This window comes from Schistocerca cancellata, chromosome 1 (assembly GCF_023864275.1).
Source record: "Schistocerca cancellata isolate TAMUIC-IGC-003103 chromosome 1, iqSchCanc2.1, whole genome shotgun sequence".
NCBI classification, from domain to species: domain Eukaryota; kingdom Metazoa; phylum Arthropoda; class Insecta; order Orthoptera; family Acrididae; genus Schistocerca; species Schistocerca cancellata.
The window spans coordinates 347828475-347850860 of record NC_064626.1 but is presented as its reverse complement, the minus strand read 5'-3'; the positions used below and the strand labels follow the sequence as shown (position 1 = coordinate 347850860).

Here is a 22386-nt window from a genome sequence, read left to right as displayed (position 1 = left end):
TATTTATTCCTGTAGCCACATCCGCTTCCATTGCTGAGTGATCAGCCTGGTTGACTGCCACGCAAGTGACCAGGATCTGTTTCCCAGTATTGGCCAAGATTTTTCCTTGTTGGGAAGGTTTGCAAGGGGTGCACTCAGCCTCATGAGGCCAACTGAGGAGCTACTCGACCAATCAGTGGCAGTTCCAAGGTCAACAAATCCAACAATGAATGTAAAAACAGTGTGCTGACCACATGCCCCTCCATACCACATCCGATGATGTCATTGGCAAAGGATGACACAGTGGTCAGCCTAGCCCAATTGGCCTACCTATTGCCAGAAGGCAGAACTCTCCTGCAGTTACAGTCTTCCCGTTTCGTTCATGTTTCCCTCAATATTCACAGAAGACAGTCCAAAACATTAAATTCTGTACAGTAATACGAAGTCAAAGTCTGGTATCGTCTCGTGGAATCTGGCTCATGATGGAGACACAAGAGTATTAAAACCTCGACAAATGCATTCACAGTTTGTTAGCAGCTCTGCCACTCCCACGTCTACAAAGAATGATCCATGTGGCCCCAGACAATGCATTCCTACGGGGTGCCTTAAAACTGGGGCTTTCCAGCTATGAGAGAAAACCCTGACAGAAAATCAGTTAAGTGCAGTTTCCTAGGGGTGGCCTCACTGCTTGACTACTCTCGTACAGAGAGAGGGCGGGGGGGAATCAACTCAAAATCTTCACAGAAGCCAGATGGGTCTCAATGGACATGATCCAGAAATGTCAATACCAGGAGATTAGGAATTTCAGCAAGTGAAGCATTAGCAAAATGGAATGTATAAGGACTAGGACACAAAGAACAACAACTAAACCGATAATTACAGCAATATATGTAATAAATGAAACAGGAAAAACTGAATGTTACAAAAGAATTGAATGGATATAGAGTGATGAGAAAAAAAAAAGTGATGCAGAGTACTGATGGACTATAAATGGGAAAACTAAGTTTTATGTGAATGCAACAACAGTGACAGTACAGCTGAAAATAAACAGAGGACAGACTTATTTGACAACAATTTGTGTGTGTGTATTCCAGAACAATGGAAAAAAGAAGAGCTTTTTTGCAAAAATTTACAAAAACAGATGGACAAAAGTAAATGCAACCACTTAACAAAAAGAAAAGAGCTGAATACATATGAAGGAAAGATATCAAACACCTGGGGCTGTGGGAACATACAGAGAGCTTATTTCTTGGTCATTAGTATTTATTAATACTGATGAAATATTCATTCAATTACATAACAATTACTTATACAGTCTTTCAGAAAAATGGTATTTATAAATATACACAGAAGGCAAAAGACCACTGTTCTCTTATCCTTTATTTTACAGCAAAAAGAAAATTTCTATCACTCATCCAAGATGTAATAAATCCACAGAGGAAGTGACACTCAGATCATTACCTTTTTATAGCAACGATAAACCTGTTGGAACAATAAAGATCAACAGAGGAGTGAAATAATACAAGAAAGAGAAATGAAGGACGACTGAGTAACACACGTCTTCATTCGGAACAGGCTGTGGGGTGGGGGAAACTCCCCAACTAGCGCACACACTTACCTAGACTCACAGCTACAAGAACTGAATATCCTTTTTTTTCATTTTGTGATTTTGATGCAATTGTTAAAAAATTATATGGAGAAAATTTTTAAAAAATGTTAAGATATATCTGAGCAGCTGGTGCAGTCTAAAAATCACTATAAGCAGGTCTGAAAGAAAAGGGAGGATGGGATGTGGAGTTGCCTTAGGGAAAGCCTGCCACAGGGTCACACACTGCCCTCAAAGTGGGTGAGAAATTTTCCCCTTCTTAGTCATCCATAATGATGTGCCACTGCCAAACCATTTGTTCCATCAACTATACCTTACTGTACTTCAGCTTCTCCCATTTGCCCTCGCCAATGGTTGAAAGAACAGACAGCAGTGTAAACTGCATTATTGTACGATAAAGGAATTAATTAATAATTCAACAGCTAACATGGTTCTGCCAAAACTGCAGGAATCCAGAACCACCGAAGTATGACCCCTATGGCAAGATGGCTCTGAGCACTATGCGACTTGACTTCTGTGGTCATCAGTCGCCTAGAACTTAGAACTAATTAAACCTAACTAACCTAAGGACATCACACACATCCATGCCCGAGGCAGGATTCGAACCTGCGACCGTAGCAGTCACTCGGCTCCAGACTGTAGCGCCTATGGCAAGAGGTTAAGAGTATGTGGGAATAAGTTCTATGTCACATGGATCAAGTTTCAGAAAAAGTTAAGTTTGACGCTGTGCACACTGTTGGCTGGCTGATAGTGAGGATGGCTGGCCCATCTGCCAAAGTTCCCACATGGGGCAATGTGTTTAGCAAGCTGGCTGATGGTACAATGTTCATTTAAAGTGCACAGTTTATTGCAATAACTGGAAGATTTTTCAGCATTTAGCATGATCCTGCCTTACATTCATCAACTGACGCAATAATGTTGTTGTTGTTGTTGTTGTTTTTTTCCCCCCCTCCAATGTGGATACATCTGAAACAATTAAGGGACATTTTAAAGTTAAGTTCGAGCCAATCACTCCTATGAAAGCACCTACAGTAAGACCTATCTTACATTTAATTCTTCAGATGTCAACAGGTTTCCCGATTGGCCAGCTGGGGCAATTTTGAGAAACTACCAAAGAAAATAGCACCAACGCAATCACTTTAAAATGTATGGAGCTTCCTACAGGTAAGCAGCACAGCAGTCAACGCCATCTTCTTGGGAGCTCTCATGCGAGCCATCAAATAAACTTAACAGCATATCTTACTGAATGTGATCAGTTGAAGGATGAACGAGAGCAGGTAGGTGGTGGGATACTACTGGCACTACTTTGGGATGATGTCACTCAACAGTACTGTTGGTGAATGTTATGTCCATGATAAGCCATTTTAATATTACAGTGCATGGCTGAAGTACCCCAAGCTTTTTTATGCTGCATATTGGAATGATTATTGTGGTTATGTTCTCGTTATGTTAAAAGTACATTTTTTGGTAATGGAAATTTCTGACAGGATGTAAAGGTAACAACTCACCAAATAGAATAGAACTTCTAAATTATTTACAGTTATATTTTAGTTTTGTTTAGATGATATTTATTTCTCTAATTTTTTGTTACAAATGTAGTTCCAATGGATAACTGAACTGTGCAATGTGTTACTAGCTTGTGATTGTCAACACTTAATAAACAAAATAAAAACCAAGCGAAGACCACATACTCCATTGCACATTATTATTAACTCTCACCATGGGCACCGCTTGCTGGGGGTTGCATTCCCATAATAAGAGGCTGCCTTTGCTGTTGTTGCTGAGGCAGCCTCATTGGGACTTGTCCCAACCTGAAATGAGAAATGATTGTGTGTCATATATTAAACATGATAAGCACAGAAGAAAATTCAATGCAGATGTATAACACACTGAAATTAACTATGCTGTAAGTATTATTCTTCACAAGAAAAGAAAGAGACAAACATTAAAAACTGCAAATATTTCTGTCTCTTATCTATAATGAACAAGGAATCCACTAAACTCGTAGAAAACCACATAGATTATGATATTTAGATATTAACTAGAGGAAAGAATGAAATGGCATTAGAAGAGGATATGGGACAGTGAATCATTTGCAAGTCATGATGGGGATGACAGAATGTGTCAATTAATTATCACGTTGTCTGGGATTAACAGATATTAAAATGCTTTTAACTGTTATGAAAATTTCTACTTACTACTATCCTTGAGAAACCAGGCACTGAGTCAACCTAGCCTATTTTAGTATACTGCAGAAGACACATACTTCCATTAGACATCATCAGAGTAGTGATAAGATTCTCAAAGAGGTGTGAAGAATAGAGATTCCCATTGTTTCAACTATTGCAAATAAGCTACAACTATGAAGGTATGAATTTAATAGAGAAAGTCTGAAAGTAGGTCTCAAAAATAAATGATAATTAGACTAAAATAATGTACAATGAACACACTGAAAGAAAATAGTTCAAATTAACAAGAAAATAAAAAAATCATTTCACACGTTTTTCTTTTATTATTATTATTATTATTATTATTATTATTATTATTTGGAGTATTAGAAGATACTGACTGGAGGAATGGCAACTGAAAGAAAAGAAAGAGTAAAAATAACCTGGAGTGCTTTAGATAAACTAAATAAGGTTTTCAAATAACTGCTTCCGATGTGTCTGAAAGTTAAGTTTTAATCAGTGTTTATTATCAGTTTTGTTTTATAGTAGTGAGAAACTTTTAGTACTAAAACCCAAAAACTGAGGTTTCTGATTTAGAAATGGGTAGTTGCATCTAAGGAATTACTATGCACATAAAAAATCTGACACAAATGAATCAGGGAACTGACTCAAAGAGGAAAACATTGACCAGAGTGAAAATGGAGTGTACCGGTACATGAACAAGACATACAACGTAAGTTATGGATAGTAGCTAGTCAATAAGCTTTTAGTTAGATTCCAACAAACAAGGAAAGGATAATTTCCAAGAATGTTTGCCTATTGAAGCTGCAGGCTCCAAACAATAGATATCGAATATGCGATTGTAAATCGAACATGAGTGCGGGGTGGTGAAATTATGATAAATTATTTGCGCATAGCTACAAACCTATATGATTTTGTCGGTAATGAGTTAGGATGTCTGGTGTCTTAGACGTTTCTTCGGCCGAATGCTTGACTTGGAAGAATCCAGTTCCATGCTTACGTAATGTAGAGAATTGTTTGAATTCTCTGGGGACAAGGTAACTTTAGTCGGTTTGATAAAGTACTTTATATTGCCCAGTAGCAAAATTTCAATTCTACAAGACATTAAAAGCAGAAGGATTTAACCATGAGTTCATGAACCATTGTGTAGAGTTCGTGTCTTCCGATGATACCAGTGTGCACATGCAGAACGCTGTGCAGCTAAGGCAATCAGTGAAATCTTCCATTAATTGAGAGTGACATCCAAGAGAAAGAGATCCAATTCTATTTGTTTCAATATTTATTTTTCCATAACTTGCGGCTGCAAGGAAACATTGACACATGTGACACACTATCCATATTTCTAGATGACATAGCAGTCTACCCAGGCTACGGCAAAAATGGAATGCTTCCTACAGCATACACATGGGCTTATGACAACAAGTATTTTAGTCAACATTTTTTTTTTTTGTCGTGGCTCTAGTTAACACTGTAAACACCGCTCAGAACTCCCATCACCACAGTCACATGGTCGATTTAGAATTGTATGTTTGATATATATCGTTTGGGGCCTGTAGTTTCAATAGGCAAACATTCACGGAAATGACCTAACAGAAGGTAAGCAGTTAACATAGAAAACGTGTAGTAGCAACATGGATGTGTATAGCTTAAGACAGTAATGCATAGAAAATTCTAGAGGCAATGAGCTAAACTATCTGCACACTTATACACTAGAATCAATGACAAAGCTGATGTCACTAACAACCAAACTATTGCCTTGGAACCTAACCTAGATCCCAGGCTGGACTACAGATCAATCTCACTGCCCTACAGATCAATCTCCGATCACATTGCTTCATTCCAAATGAAAGTAAGGACAAATTCAAATAAAAAGAAAAAAACACACCCACAAAGAGAGAGACAGAGAGAGAGAGAGAGAGAGAGAGAGAGAGAGATACGGCGGGGGGGAGGGGGGGGGACGTACAGTGTAGCTAAAGTAACATATTTAACTGAAATGAATGTAAAAAACAGAAAATAGTGCACAAGTGCAGTGTTACAAATAAAATAATGGTATGCAAAATGCAAATGAAAAGCACACTGCAAGTAAGAGAGAGATACTGCGGTATCCAGACTGATAATGAAGTATACCAGAAACAACGAAAAATTAGGAGCCAAGGAATAAAAGTGAAAAGATAACTATATATTAATGACGAGAATCAAATTAAAAAGTGTGGCAGGGGCCTACACAGGTTATTGCAAAAAGCAAATATTACCATTCAGATACAGTGGCTCTCAAAACTTATTTTGAAATAAATAAGGGTAAAATGCAGGTGAAATAACCTTCTCATAACTCTTAATGTGGGCTGTGGTTGAAGTCATTACTGTTACATGTCTCCACAGCATCAGAGCTTATACACAGATATGATTAAATGATGGAGTGCACATTGCTTTATTAAATGGATAATGGAGGACATGGGATTCTGTAGTATGGGAGGAAATCTACAAAGATAAATGCAGATGGAGGCAAATCATTAAGCATATACATATATTTTCCTGCCCACTGGTTTTCACATACAAATGAGCACATAATCACACACAAACAGGTGCATGAACAAATCTGCTTAATGTACTCTTATAAGATATTCTCAGAATTATGATAGTAAAACTTTCTGCTCTGACCTAGCAAGATGAGATGGAGTAAAGAAAAAAAAAATCAAGCATTGCAATACATCTTGCTTTACACAGTACTGAAATTGTGGGCTTTTTAAAAATGTGCAAAGACCAATAAACTATTCAGATTTTATTGATTCTAGCAAATTACATATTTAACAAATGTCAACAACGTTTTATTCTCCTAAAGATTCTGACTAGCTAGCTCACAAGTACTTTTCTTCCATTTTGTCCCTTCCCATCATTTCAACAGAAACTAAATAAAATTATTCTGGATTTTTTTCAGGAACAAATCCCTCTTGTCAGTTACAAAATCTTCCAGAAATATGTGAAAACCATGTTTTCTCAGAGTAGTTGAGTATTCTCGTGCTTTATTTCTGAATACAAAACAGACATAGTCCCTAACCGAATTTGAGAACTAGACCTGCAAATGACTTTTTACTATAACTTCTTCATAATTGCTTATTTTTTCCTGTAACTTCTATCATCATAATTGTTTAATTGCTAACACACAAACCTAGTCAAACATATTATCCCATCATCCACAAAGGCAAAGGAATTAAAACTAAGAGAATGGACCTACTGCCACTTAAGAAAAAATTACCTACACTGGTATCAGATTATACTCCTCAAGAGTAATCACCAATCACTTTGATGCTCCTTGCTACAAACAGCTCAAAGGGAGTTGGTAAAATGGTGTGCTAACAGAACTAGACTCCATCTCTCTCTTCCTTAGTGCACGGGCCTATGCAATTCGATGTAGCAACATCTTACAAATAACAAAAACTAATCAAATCCTAGTTCGTCCTACACAGCACCATTTCAAGGTACAGCTTCGAAGTTAGCCTGCAATATTACTGGGAGTTCAAAATATGTTTTATTGTCTAGGCACGTTCTTCCGAAGCGTTAAGAGCTTAAAACGGCGGCAAGTACCCGATCGAAATAATGCATTTATTTATCAGTTCTTACGCATCATCCGTAGCACTTTCATAGCAGGCACACTGGACATTAAACGCAAATTCTCGTGGTTGAGGGCTGTTTTTTATTTGTAAATGTTCCTCGTTCCCAACATTCATTTCAACTTAAAACTGCTACAGCAATTATTTTCCGGTAAACCGACATACAGCCATTTCCACAAAAAGTAAACACAAAAACATACACAAGCACTAGATCCTCGATAACGAATACGCACAAACACACAGAGAGCGCCACCACACCAAAGTATTACGTCCAGAAAGCCATCACTCCAGTGCTTTCAGAACCAACATAATACAGACTGGTATTTCTAGTTATCAAACAAAGGTGCTTCCACAACACTGACCTGCTTGCATCTCTGAGTTGATTTGGTGGAATCGGCATTGTCTGCTGGTGATGCAACATAATTAGATCTATCACAGCGGCGTTACGGAATTAGAGAGAGTAAATAAATTCTATACAAATCCTCAAATGCTGTAGTAATGAATAGCTTCTCTGTTGCAAATTACCGGTAAGCTCTTTAACGTATTATTAACACTCAAATCTTTACTCAATTTCACTTCAACCTCAATTAATCAGCGCCCTTATTAGGTTGAGATGAAAAAGACGGGTTTATTGGCGTTCTAAACCCTCTTATATGTTGGCAAACAGTAAAGAAAAATTAAAACTAGCATGCGGCCATGTTGATCTTTTCCCACTGAAGTTTATAAGCCCTCGTTCAGATGTCGCAAGAATCGGATCAATGTTGCTATGGTAACAGAATTGTAGTCCAAGCAACACATCTATGGAAACGAGAAACATAGCCACTGATATACAGCTGTTGTTCTTTAATGTTAATGGCGCCAACGAAGAGATCTGAGCGAGTCGTGCTGAATTTATATGGCGCCAGTCTGGCGGTTAAAAGAATGGACGGTTCATAGAGCAATATGTACCTCTATATGCATACTTTGCTAACCACCGTGGAACGCATACAGAGGGTAGATCTCATTGTATCATATATTAAGTTTTCTTCCCGTCCCATTCGCCTATGGAGAGCGGAAGAAAGTAAAGCGACCTGAGGAACGAAGAGCGGTTGCGAACGAAATGTGAGTGAAATATTTGTATATTATTATCTTTATTCAGCTGGGAAGTCCACACATTTGCTGTGTACCTAGCTTTTACGAGGTGCAAAAATAAAATGAATTAAAGGTCAATTCACATTAGCTGTCCCGTCCTGTCCCGTCGAAACATTCTGCAGTGCATTTCAAATGGCGAAGTCCACACGGCCGTCCCGTCACGGCAGCGTAAGGGCCCTTCTCCACGACAAGAACATCCGCCGGCTGCCAGTCCGGCAGATTCGCCGGACGGTGCACCGGGTTCTCAGTATGACATGTTGGAAAATGTCTGCGTGTCCACGAGCCGGCAGTTCGTAGGGTGCCGGGAGAGTTCAGTCGCGCCTGGAGCTGTCGCACGTGCTACCTGTTGAGTTTCAAGATGAATGCTGAACTGAATATTGATTGTGAAGTTTTGCTTGCATTGGTTGCGGAACGACCAGTCCTGTGGGATAAGACAACCGAGGAATATAAGGATAGATGACTGACTTTGGAAGCGTGGACGGATGTGTGTACACAACTTAAAGAATATTTTAAAACGCTTGGAGATAAGGAAAGAAATGATATAGGTATATAGTTTGACCTCATCTCAAATTTATTTTTTTCATTTTCATTACACACCACATTCCTTCTCTCTATACTATTGTTTGTTTCACACAAAATGTGAATACATTAGGCGAACTTATCTTGCCACGAAATTTTCACATTTTCAGAAATCAAGTACATAGCGAACTGATTTCTGATAGTGTTCGCTGACACGCCACCTCGTACTGCTTGTGTACATGGCAGTTCTCGCAAGTCAGAGTCCACATCTATAGTCGTATCCGCACACAGAATATTAAGACACTCTTCTTTATGGATGAAATTTTGTAGAACAGTACAAGCCTTCACTATGTCAGTCGCAAAATCAGTGGAGACCTTTAAAGGTCGGTGAAAAATCCTCCATTTATTGACCATTATGCCAAAAGCACACTCTACAAATTGTCTTGCTTTGCTTAAGCGATATTTAAAAATACGCTTAATGATATCAAGATCTCGCCCAGGGACGAAGTAAATTATTATGCAATGCAAATGCTTCATCTGCAACGAAAACATAAGGCAATTCCGCTGGAATATTTTGGAATACCCTAGGAGGAGGTAGGTCCAGTGTGTTTGTCTGCAACTTTTTCCATAAAGACGTTTCTTTCAATACACTTGAGTCACAATCTTTACCATAAGCACCGACATCCACATAAATAAAATTATAATTTGTATCCACTACCACCATCAGGACTAACGAATAATAGCCTTTATACTTCGCCCCTAGGCAGTTTGGAAATTTTGCAGTATTTTCAAACTGACACGCTATATTCAGCCAGTCATTTTCCTCCAGAATGGGCGTATATGTGTTATGCAATAACAACCACGTCTTCATACAAACCTCACGTAAAATTCTAGTAATTGTTTTTATTCCAAGTCCGAAACTGTAAAGGAGATCGGAGAAAGTATTTCCTGTTGAAAGGTACCTGAAGTGAGAAAAACATATGGGTTTTATTCTACTCCGGCTTTCTTTTCAGGAAAGATGGTAGTAAAAAAATGGGCAAATTCAAGAGATAACTGGATGAAATTCCACAGGAAATTAAACGAAGGAAATAAGAGCGGTTCTGGAGCAAGCAAGAAGCGAAAATACGTATTTTGTGAGCAGCTACATTTAAAAAAAAATAGCAGACAGACGAGAAGCTTAATCAAATATGCCGGACAATAGTGACGACGTAAACCCCGCTGACAATCAGTCTGAAAAACATTGTCACCAAGTTAAAGAAAAACCGCAGAAAAACAAAACAGCTACAAATGAGTTGGACAGAAAAATGATGACTATTATTGACGCCTCTATTGAGCAGGGCCATAGTAGAAGTATGTCTTTTTTTAGAGGAATTGCCCAACTGTAGATAAATTTAATGATGATGATATCGTAGACGTCCAGCATGAAGTCGTGAAACTTCTAAAATAATTAGGTCGAAACCACAATATAGAAACATGCATCAGCAATCTGCCCAAGATTCCTGGAACTGTGCCTCACATGAATACCAAACTTTTGGTGGTGCATCATCATACCATACACCAAGGCCAAATCAAGATAGCAACTATTCTGTGTACACCTCTGCAGAACACTATCAAGTATGAACTTGTACAAGGCCACCTAATGAAGACATTTCTTTGGAAACGTATGAAAGTCCTGCATCCACCGTATCCAACATTTCTGAAACATATGATTTTTAAAACTAATTGTAAATTGAACATTGTTTCTTTCATCTTAATGGAAATAAAGAAACCCTATTCACTGTCATTCTGCTTTGTTTATCAAGAGCGTTTTTAAATTGTGGTGTTAATTTTTGATACAGCAAATGAATAGTTTTTAATAAGTAAATTTCAATTGTGTACTTAGCTCAGTGTCACTGCAAGCATTTCAGTAGGAGATATGCAGTTTCGCATATTGGTGTCTTCATGGTGCAAATGAGTTTGGAAAAACAGTAATTTGTCAAATGTTGTTTTTGACATCCTGTATAAATTAAAGTGCTTTGTGTCGTCCTGTCGTAGTTCTTCATGTAGCGTACAGAAGGCACCAAATTTAAATCGATCTTGCATCACAGGATGCACCCAATACTTCCAATGACGAAGCTGTTTCTTTTTGTAAAAATAATATAGTGTAAGAGAGTGCAAAAGTCGCTGTTATCCATCATACTGCTCCGTTGCACACAACTCGACTGCAGTATTTCTGGCGCTGTCTCCATGGACAAGTGCGTCCGGTTTTCTACTGGCCGGCAGAAATGCCGGTCCGGCGAATATTCTCGTCATGGACAAGGGGCCTGAACGTTTCTCTGGAGGAAAGTTTTGATGGCTGACATCATCTGTAGCTTCCTGATCCCTAACCCACAAGCTCACTTCCTCCCGTTGTATGGCCATGGGTGGGTCTCCATATTTCGTTTCATCATGGTTTTCGCAGCTGATATCTGTTGTTTGTTGTTCGTTAATTTCTATAGCTTGTTTCGTTTGATCACTTCTTTTGTTAAAATTTATAACAAATGAGAACAGAGTAAATGAAGCAGTGGGACCACACTCTGAATTGTATGACACGAGCTTAGTAAATTATTTGCCCTCTACTACATTTATAAAGTGGATTTTGATGGATACAGGTAAGGTATTTAATATTTTACAATGAAAGGGATTGCTGCAGGGTTCAAACTTGAAGTGAAAAAAGGACTGTGGGTAGAATCAAACTGAGAAGTAGGTGGAGTTTACTTGTATGTTGTCAGGCATTTTTAGTGTTACATAGAAAAATGCACTGAAACTTTCAGCCACTGCACATTGTTTGTTAAAAATATGTATTTGTGGCAGGTCTATTTACAGTTAAGCAGGTCTCTGAAATGTGTGTGAAACAGTTTTGCAAGCATCAGTAGTCAATACATATGTGGTTTTACTACAGTACAAAGTACCCCAGTACAAATAAGGCACCTGAACTACCAAACATGTAAAGAAAACCTATATATCTTGAAGGGAAAGGTATTGAGGGTGATATGACTAATGCACAAAAATCTGCACTGGATGAGCGACTAAAGTTAGCCTTAAACTAAATTTTCACAGGATGTGGTGGTAGCTAGTAACACTGTTCTTTTTAGTAATTCTGGGTGCAATTTGATGTATCAAATGAAAAAACTAATGATTCCACTTTCCAAAATATAAAATGCAGATTCCTCTTTCTCAGGTTCCACATATAATATGTGAAATAGTGACATATTTTCCGATCCAGGCACTTTCTTTGTGTTGTTTTGCCCTTCTGTCTCCCTTCTCTAATATGCAAATTACCCCTGCAAGCTGTAAATTATTTGAGTATGATAAATGTCGTTTTCGTGCAGATGTGGATTCGAGCAGTCATGCATATAAGCAACACCTTGTGTATGTGCACTATGTGTGTAAAACAAGCTGAAAATCATCTTGCGAAGATCGAAATTCCCACGAAAAGTATAGCTGAGGACAGCAATCCGAGCTGAGATCACATGACTTGAACGGACTTGACGTGCCATGACATGATGGACAGTGTGAATACACCTTTACATGATGGTGCTGTGACGAACAGTGTGTATTGGCCTTAAAAGTGCATATCCACAACGATGTGCTCCTATTCAATTCATGTTTGGTATACATGGCTATACCAACAAAGACTTTACAGTGGCGATTCCAATCAAGAACATGAAATATGGATAACTAAATGAGAGTAACAGCATCAAGGAAGAGGATGCAAATGCGGCACAGCAATTGTTAACACTTGCAGCTGCCAGTAATTCTGCAACATAGCTTCCCATACAACCAGAACCTCCAACAAAAGGTAGGATAGTACATCATGTTAAATTTATAGCATTCTGAACTATGAGACGTGACGTATGGTTTGCTCAAGCATAAAGCATTTTCAGTCCATATGGCGTCAGTAACGATACAGATCGCGTTGCCTGTTTTATTGCCCATTTGAAAGAAAATCAGACTGTTTATCCAGAGGGAGTCTTGCACACACACAATTAAGCCACTTAAAAAACGTGCCTTTCAAACATTTCACGCCAATGGCTGAAGCAAGGCTGCAATGGTTACTAACAGACAATCTGTTGGGGAACAGATTCCCCAAGCAAGTATTACAGGAGCTTGGGTCTTTAGCGAGTTCCTGATTAGTTAACAGAAAATGCGTTATGGATGATGTTGCTATAAAAGCCTTCAAAAATATGTCGATTGTTCTGCCAACAGATACAAAGTTACTTCTTGCAGCACTAACAGATGAGGAAGCCGTTTCAGACTGCATGCAGTTTAATGTTGGCAGTGCCATAGCTAGAGCTGACATGGCAGACAGAATCAAAACATGCATGCAAGGGGCAGAGCCAACAAACGATACTGAGCTAAGCCTTCCGAGCGGCCTGCCAGTGTTACATACAGATCAGCTGGCAGAGAGAGTCAGAGTGCTCAGTATGCAAATTATGGCACTGCAAAAGTGCAATGTTTCAATGAAAAAAGAAAAGCAGATGTCAGATGTCTCACATGCTTAACAATCAACAGGATGACAGGACAAGTATGGATAAATCCTACTGGTGTTGGTATCACCAACATTTAGGATGTAGTGCGTGAAAGTTGTATTTCCCTGTAACCATCCCAAATGCCAAGGACAGCCAATAAGGGGCGCCAGTGACTGTCATCCTCCCCATAAATGTCTCTTATTCTCTTGCCGCGTCTATTGTGCAGGGACACAGCATTGCAGCATTGGATAAGTTGGAAATCTGAATCGTTCAGGAATCGTGTCTGGATTGCTGAAGCAGTTAAGGCAACTGCTCGTGAGAAGCAGTAAATGGGGGTTCGAATCTTGGTCTAGCATAAATTTCCAACTTTCGCCATGCATTACCACAATGCCTTGTGGTGCTGAAAGTCACAAATTCCCACCCATCCTTCCCTTTCTTTCCCCATTCTCTATTTCACATAAATGTATGCACCAGCCACGTCATCATGAGTGGTGTCTGTTCTGTGAGACATGTCTGACAGAGCAGACACTACTCAAATATATTATATATAAATAACAGAGAATAGGCTTTACAAATGCATTCAAAAATTCACAAAGGCTTTTTGTGATGAACAAGGTATCAGGAACCAATTTTTTGGTCGACATTGATTCAGACCTTGGCACATGACTGGAACAACAGTATTCAAAGCAAATGGTGCTGCAGGATGCAAATATTAATGGCTATCAATAACTCAGTTATCAACACTATGGAAAAAAAGAAATACTATAGGACATCGGTTTGAACAGGCAGTTTCTGTGGGCATTCAAGGTGATAAATGTTAGTGAACCCATTCTGCGAGCAGATTTCTTGCAGCTTTTCCAATGGGTGGTGGACATACGCAGTAGCACACTTCTGCCCATAGCAAACTTAGTATCAACATGGTACTACTGTAATATGGACAACATTATCGACTAGTTTCCTGATATGAGGTCGGTGAAATAAACAAAACACAAGAAAAGTCTGAGTATGATGCATTTCATTCACAAATGGCCTGGATCTCTGGTAGTGGCTAAACCATAACGTCTAATGCCAGAAAGTCCACTGTGGCCAGAGAGGATACAATAGACAAATTCAAGGAGTAATGGCACCTTTAGAGAGCCAATGGCCATCGTCTTTACAAACTTGACACCTGTGTGGAGGTAACCACATATTTAATGCCAGACCAGTATCGGATAGGTACCCCATGGACTTTAACAATGCAATAACAGCAGCAAAAGTATTCAACGTAATTAATTGTGCCAAAGCATATTCAGAAATGCCAGTCATGCCAGCAGACATAAAGAAGGCTGCCATCACTACTTCATTCAGCCTAGATGAATACCACTTCATGCCATTTGGTTAAAAAAATACTGCACAGACGTGGTATCGTTTTATACACCATGTTCTTAGGGGTCTTTAGTCTCTTTTCTGCCACATGGATGACATGCTGCTAGTTTTGGAACAATATGAGGAACACTATCAGCAGCAGTCTGAGCATCTCAGACAATAAAGAGTGGTCATAAACAGGGAAAAATGTGTATCAGATAAAAGCAGTGCCAAATTTCTAGGATTCGAGGTGTCCACTAATGGCATCACACCTTTGTAAGAAAGGGTAGGTGACATTCAAAATTTGCCGCTACCAAAAACGTACAGAGACTTGCAGCATTCATTGGAATGTTCAGCTTTTATAAATGCCACCTACAAAAAGCCAAGATACTGCTGGCATATTTCATGGAATTATTAAAAGATAGTATATGGCAGGACTCCCTCTCCCTCCGCAAATCACGGACTCTGCCATCAGTGGAGTGGCTTGTGTGCCTGAGCGATACACATAGCCATACTGTAGGTACAACCACAATGGAGGGGTATCTGTTGAGAGGCCAGACAAAAGTGTGGTTCCTGAAGAGTGGCAGCAACCTATTCAGTAGCTGCATTGGCAACAGTCAGGATGATTGAGTGATTGGGCCTTATAACATCACCCAAATCGGCCTTGCTGTACTGGCACTGCGAATGGCTGAAAGTAAGGGGAAATTACAGCTGTAATATTTCCCAGGACATGCAGCTCTATTGTATGGTTAAAAGATTATGGCATTCTCTTGGGTAAAATATTCCAGAGGTAAAATAGTGTGGGCAGGGACTACTCAGGAGGATGTCATCATCAGGAGAAACAAAACTGGCAAACTACAGTTCGCAGCTTGGAATGTTAAATCCCTTAATCGAGCAAGTAGGTTACAGAATTTAAAAGAGCAAATGGCTAGGTTAAATTTAGATATAGTGGGAAATAGTGAAGTTTGCTGGCAGGAAGAACAGGACTTCTGATCAGGTGAAATTGGGATTATAAATACAAAATGGGTTTAATAATGAATAGGAAAACTGGAATGTGGGTAAGCTACTATTAATAGCATTTTGAATGCATTATTGTAGCCAAGATAGACACGAAGCCCACGCCTACCACAGTAATACTAGTTTTCATGCCAACTAGCTTTGCAGATGATGAAGAGATTGAAGAAATGTATGATGAGGTAAAAGAAATTATTCAGATAGTAAAAAAAGAGATGACAATAATTGTGATTGGGTCCTAGTACTCGATAGTAGGAAAAGGAAGAGAAGGAAAATGGACTAGGGGGGGGGGGGGGGGGAGTACGAAACAGGAAGCCACCTGGCAGAGTTTTGCACAGAGCATAATTTAATCAGTGCTAACACTTGATTTAACAATCATAAAAGAAGTTTGTGTACGTAGAAGAGATCTGGAGGCACCAGAACTTTACAGATTGATTACAAAATACACTCCTGGAGATTGAAATAAGAACACCGTGAATTCATTGTCCCAGGAAGGGGAAACTTTATTGACACATTCCTGGGGTCAGATACATCACATGATCACACTGACAGAACCACAGGCACATAGACACAGGCAACAGAGCATGCACAATGTCGGCACTAGTACAGTGTATATCCACCTTTCGCAGCAATGCAGGCTGCTATTCTCCCATGGAGACGATCGTAGAGATGCTGGATGTAGTCCCGTGGAACGGCTTGCCATGCCATTTCCACCTGACGCCTCAGTTGGACCAGCGTTCGTGCTGGAAGTGCAGACCGCGTGAGACGACGCTTCATCCAGTCCCAAACATGCTCAATGGGAGACAGATCCGGAGATCTTGCTGGCTAGGGTAGTTGACTTACACCTTCTAGAGCACGTTGGGTGGCACGGGATACATGCGGACGTGCATTGTCCTGTTGGAACAGCAAGTTCCCTTGCCGGTCTAGGAATGGTAGAACGATGGGTTCGATGACGGTTTGGATGTACCGTGCACTATTCAGTGTCCCCTCGACGATCACCAGTGGTGTACGGCCAGTGTAGGAGATCGCTCCCCACACCATGATGCCGGGTGTTGGCCCTGTGTGCCTCGGTCGTATGCAGTCCTGATTGTGGCGCTCACCTGCACGGCGCCAAACACGCATACGACCATCATTGGCACCAAGGCAGAAGCGACTCTCATCGCTGAAGACGACACGTCTCCATTCGTCCCTCCATTCACGCCTGTCGCGACACCACTGGAGGCGGGCTGCACGATGTTGGGGCGTGAGTGGAAGACGGCCTAACGGTGTGCGGGACCGTAGCCCAGCTTCATGGAGACGGTTGCGAATGGTCCTCGCCGATACCCCAGGAGCAACAGTGTCCCTAATTTGCTGGGAAGTGGCGGTGCGGTCCCCTACGGCACTGCGTAGGATCTTACGGTCTAGGCGTGCATCCGTGCGTCGCTGCGGTCCGGTCCCAGGTCGACGGGCACGTGCACCTTCCGCCGACCACTGGCGACAACATCGATGTACTGTGGAGACCTCACGCCCCACGTGTTGAGCAATTCGGCGGTACGTCCACCCGGCCTCCCGCATGCCCACTATACGCCCTCGCTCAAAGTCCGTCAACTGCACATACGGTTCACGTCCACGCTGTCGCGGCATGCTACCAGTATTAAAGACTGCGATGGAGCTCCGTATGCCACGGCAAACTGGCTGACACTGACGGCGGCGGTGCACAAATGCTGCGCAGCTAGCGCCATTTGACGGCCAACACTGCGGTTCCTGGTGTGTCCGCTGTGCCGTGCGTGTGATCATTGCTTGTACAGCCCTCTCGCAGTGTCCACAGCAAGTATGGTGGGTCTGACACACCGGTGTCAATGTGTTCTTTTTTCCATTTCCAGGAGTGTAGAAAGAGATTTAGCAGCCAGATTTTAAATTTTCCTGGGCAGATGTAGAATCTGATCACAATATATTGGTTATGAACTGTAGATTAAAACTGAAGAAACTGGAAAAAGGTAAGAAATTAAGAACATGGGATCTGGATAAGTTGAAAGAACTAGAGGTTGTTGAGAGCTTCAGAGGGAGCATCAGGTAACAGTTAACTAGAACAGGGGAAAAGAATACAGTAGAAGATGAATGGGTGGCTTTATGAGATGAAATAATGAAGGTAGAGTATCAAACAGATAAAAATACAAGGCCTAATAGGAATCCTTGCATAACACTAGACATATTGAATTTAAAGATGAAAGGAGAAAATTTGAAAATGCAGCAAATGAAGCAAGTGGAAGAGAATACAAACATCTAAAAAATGAGGAAGTGCAAAACTGCTAAGCAGGAATGGTTACGGGACAAATGTAAGGATTTAGAAGCATATTTCACTATGGGAAAGATAGATACTGCCTACAAAGATATTAAAAGGGCCTTTGGGCAAAAGAGAAGCAGCTGTATGAATATCAAGAGCTCAGCTCATAAACAAGTTCCAAGAAAAAAAGGGAAGGCTGAAAGGTGGAAGGAGAATATAGAGGGCTATACAAGGGAGATGAACGAAAACAACATTATATAAAGGGAAGTGGATGTAGATAAAGATGAGATGGGAGATATGATACTGTGAGAATCTGACAAAGCTCTCAAAGATCTAACACGAAACAAGGACCCAGGAGTAGATGACATTTCATTAGAACTACTGATACCACTAAGAGAGCCAGCCATGAGAAAACTCCTCCATCTGGTGTGCAGGTTATATGACAGAGGCGAAATACTCTCAGACTTCAAGAAGAGTATGGTAATTCCAATTCCAAAGAAATCAGTTGCTGACAGATGTGAAAATTACCGAACTATCAGTTTAATAAGTCATGGTTGCAAGATATTAACACGAATTGTTAATAAAAGAATGGAAAAACTGGTATAAACAGACCTCAGGGAAGATCAGTTTGGATTCCAAACAAATGTAGGAACACACGAGGAAATTATGACCTTACAGATTATCTTAGAAGATAGGTTATGAAAAGACAAACCTTCATTTATAGCATTTGTAGACTTAGAGAGGCTTTTGGCAATGTTGACTTGAACCATTACTTGGACAAGCCCACATTACTTCATGTAAACTTTACATCGCAAAAACGACAGGAAATACAAAAAATGTGCACTTATCTAGTTATTTACTGAAAATAACTTCAAATCTAAATAACTTATGTAAATTAATTTTGTGAAATTTAATTATTATTTCATAAATAATATTTCAAAGATACAGTGTTAAATCAGCTGGTGACTGCTTGCAATAGATTGTAAAGCGTTTTTTTTTAATTTAGAAAGTAACAGTGTACATGCTCGGATCTCTATCTCTCGTCTGTTACCCTTTGCAATAGTTTTTTAATAAAATGAAACACCTACAGCCGTCCTTATCATGACATTTATCGTATGGTTACCAGTTTTGGCCATTCAGTGCACCATCTTCAGGCCTTATCTAATGCTGAAAGGTTTAACACCATCAGAATACACAATGCATCAGTGACCAACATAACTGGTTTATACTGACTATAAAAACAATTAATACCAGAAGGTAAAAAATAATCCCTATCTGAGGTTAATAACACCTCTTTTAGGTTATTTGAGTTGTACGTTCTGTATTCATTGTTTTTACGTCATTCTGAAGATAGTCTGCATAAGCCAGTTACGTTGTCCACTGATGAATCGTATATGTGGATACTGTTAACCCCTCCAGTATCGGCTAAGGCCTGAAGATGGTGCACTGAAGTGCCAAAACTGGTGGCCGTACAGTAAATGACGTCATGTGGATGGCTGTAGGTGTTTCATTTTCTTACAATAGTGAATGGCCGTAGTCCACCAGACCACCAGTAATAAGAATAGACACACAAAAACTTTATACTAGAAGGACACTCCATAGCATCCCTAGTGTATCATTAATTAATCTTTCTTTTGGGTAGATGTGTCATGTATTAGCTTTAGAACCATTTTCAATTAAATTGATGTAAATTAGTAAAGTCTCATGAGTTCTAAATTTAACAGTTCTCCTAACAGATATGATATACATGATATGTTTTAATGATTTATTGTTACAGCCAGCGATCCATATGAGCTAAACAGATGTGGAGACCCAATGGCCAAATATAATTAGTTTCTGGCCAATTATTCATTTGCAATGTCAGCGTCCCTGAGATTAATTCCCAATCATCATGAAACATTTTGCAAACTTGAATGAAAGCACCAATCCTTAAATGATCTGGTCACATTCTCCAAGCTATGATTCTGTTTTCGCCATAAATAACAGATATTGGCCCCACAGAAGTGGCGGTGGTATTTCTAAATTTTATAGCACTTTTCCAAAGTCAGTTTGGCCACTAATAAAGGTGGATCCACCATTAACAATGGCCGCCTGCTCCAGTTAATTTTAACAGTTTTCTTTCCAGTGATTAATTTCTATTTCTATTTAAAGTCAAATTATCATTCATTTTAGTAATCTTGTGTGAGCAGATGTGTAAGACTGGCATACTCTCTTCGAAATTCTGAAAGTAGTAGGGGTAAAATATGGAGAGCAAAAGGCTATTTACAACTTGTACATAAATCAGATGTTAGTAATAAGAGTCGAGGGGCTTAAAGGGGAAGTGATGGTTGAGAAGGGAGTGGGACAGGATTGTAGACTATCCCTGATGTTATTCCATCTGTAGATTGAATAAGTAGTAAAGGAGAAAAAAATGGAGTAGGAATTCAAGTTCAGGGTGAAGAAATAAAAAAAACTTTGAGATTTGCCGATGTCATAGACAGCAAAGGACTTGCAAGAGAAGTTGGACAGATTGGACAGTGCTTTGAAAGGAGAATAGAAAATGAACACAAACAAAAGCAAAACGGGGATAATTGAACATAGTCGAATCAAGCGGTATCAGATTAGGAAACGAAAACACTTAAACTAAAAGATGAGGTTTGCTATTTAGGCAGAAAAATAACTGATAATTTCCAAAGTAGAGAGGATATAAAATGTAGACTGCCAATGGCAACAAAAGCATTTTTGAAGAAGAGAAATCTGTTGATATCGAATATTGATTTAAATGTTAGGAAGTCTTTTCTGAAGGTATTAGTCTGGAATGTAGCCATGTATGGAAATGAAACATGGGTGATAAACAGTTTAGATTAAAAGAGTATAGAAGAATGCTGAAGATTAGATGGGTCGATCACATAACTAACGATGAATTACTGAATAGTATTGTGGAGACAAGAAATTGGTGGAGCAACTTGACTAAAAGAAAGGATCAGCTGATAGGACACTCCGAGGCATCAAGGGACCACCAATTTAATATTTGAGGTAAGTGTGTTGGTTAAACATCGTAGAGTGAGACCAAGAGATGAATACAGCAAGCAGATTCAGAAAGATGTTAGGTTGCAATAATTATTTAGAAATTAAGAGGCTTGTGCAGGATAGTGTAGCATGGAGAACTGCATCAAACTATTCGTCGGACTGAAGGCCACAACAAGAACATATGGCAGGAAACAGCAAACTGAAATAGAGTCCAGAACAGTTATGGCGTTCAATTCTGCTTAAGACTATACAGCACGGGCTCTGCTCCCCACTCATCGACGTTGCAATTGCGCATTGGCCCTGATGGTGGGTGCAAGCCAAGTTGCCATGGAGCCACTCTAAAGGATTAGTCAATGGGGCATGGCAGCCTTTGGCATCCTTCTCTCAGTCGCTAACGACACCACAGAAAAACGAAGCGCCATTTATAGAAAACTGTATGCTACATATGTGACAAACATTTCTGAGACCAAATAGAAGGTAAACACTTCATTGTTTACACAGATCATGCTCTTCTCAAGTTCTTATTTTCAAAGAAAACCACTGATGGATCACTGAGACAGTGCAGGAATAATGAATACATTTTGCAATTCATGACACATGCATGTCATATCAGCATAAAAACTAATGCGGTGGCCGACTTCCTCTGTTGATGCAGTGCTAGTGTAGAGGCAGTCCCATCATCGCTGATCATCAATCTAAGGACCCAGAACGACATCCAGTGCTGGAGCTGAGGCAGTCCTGCCTTGTTTTGTCCCAAATTCCCCTACCAGAGCTCAGTGTTTCATTATAGTGCGATAAGTCTTATAAACTGCTGTGAGTTTTGATACCACAATTTTTGTAGCCAGTTTCTGAAGTATTCCATAATTTATCTCACCCCAGAATGTTGCCCATGGTTAGATTGTTAATAAAAGTGGTAATCTGCGAAAATTCGCAGATCAAAGTCAGGTTCAAATATAATCATCAGTTTACAATGTAGTGACATTACAGAACAATGCTTTCGTTTTGTGCAAATACACATATAAATAATAAAGAAGTTGATATTAACACATAATTATGTGATTACGCCACTCCCATGCCGCTTAAGGTCGAAATATTTTTCCTTTTTTTCTATCTGTAAGGTTAAGTTAAGAAAATGTACTTAATAAGCGCTGATAGTAATTGATCTCATAAAATACTAGGATGTTTATTTGACACTGCATGAGTGAAGCCATAGTCACAGTACATAAGTTTTTTT

At 39.6% G+C, this 22386-nt stretch overlaps 1 protein-coding gene across 2 annotated transcripts in view; it reads right to left on the bottom strand.

Annotated features, from left to right (window-relative positions):
- Nucleotides 1-8115, bottom strand: part of LOC126173680 (double-stranded RNA-binding protein Staufen homolog 2-like) — a 253555-nt gene extending 245440 nt beyond the window's left edge. For both annotated transcript variants that reach the window (XM_049920977.1, XM_049920976.1), the window contains exons 1-2: nt 7745-8115; nt 3305-3396 (exon numbers count right to left, since the gene is read on the bottom strand). In XM_049920977.1, the coding sequence (XP_049776934.1) occupies nt 3305-3396; nt 7745-7803 (151 nt within the window). In that variant the 5' untranslated portion in view covers nt 7804-8115. The remainder of the gene's footprint in view (nt 1-3304; nt 3397-7744) is intronic.
- Between the last annotated feature and the right edge of the window lie 14271 nt (nt 8116-22386).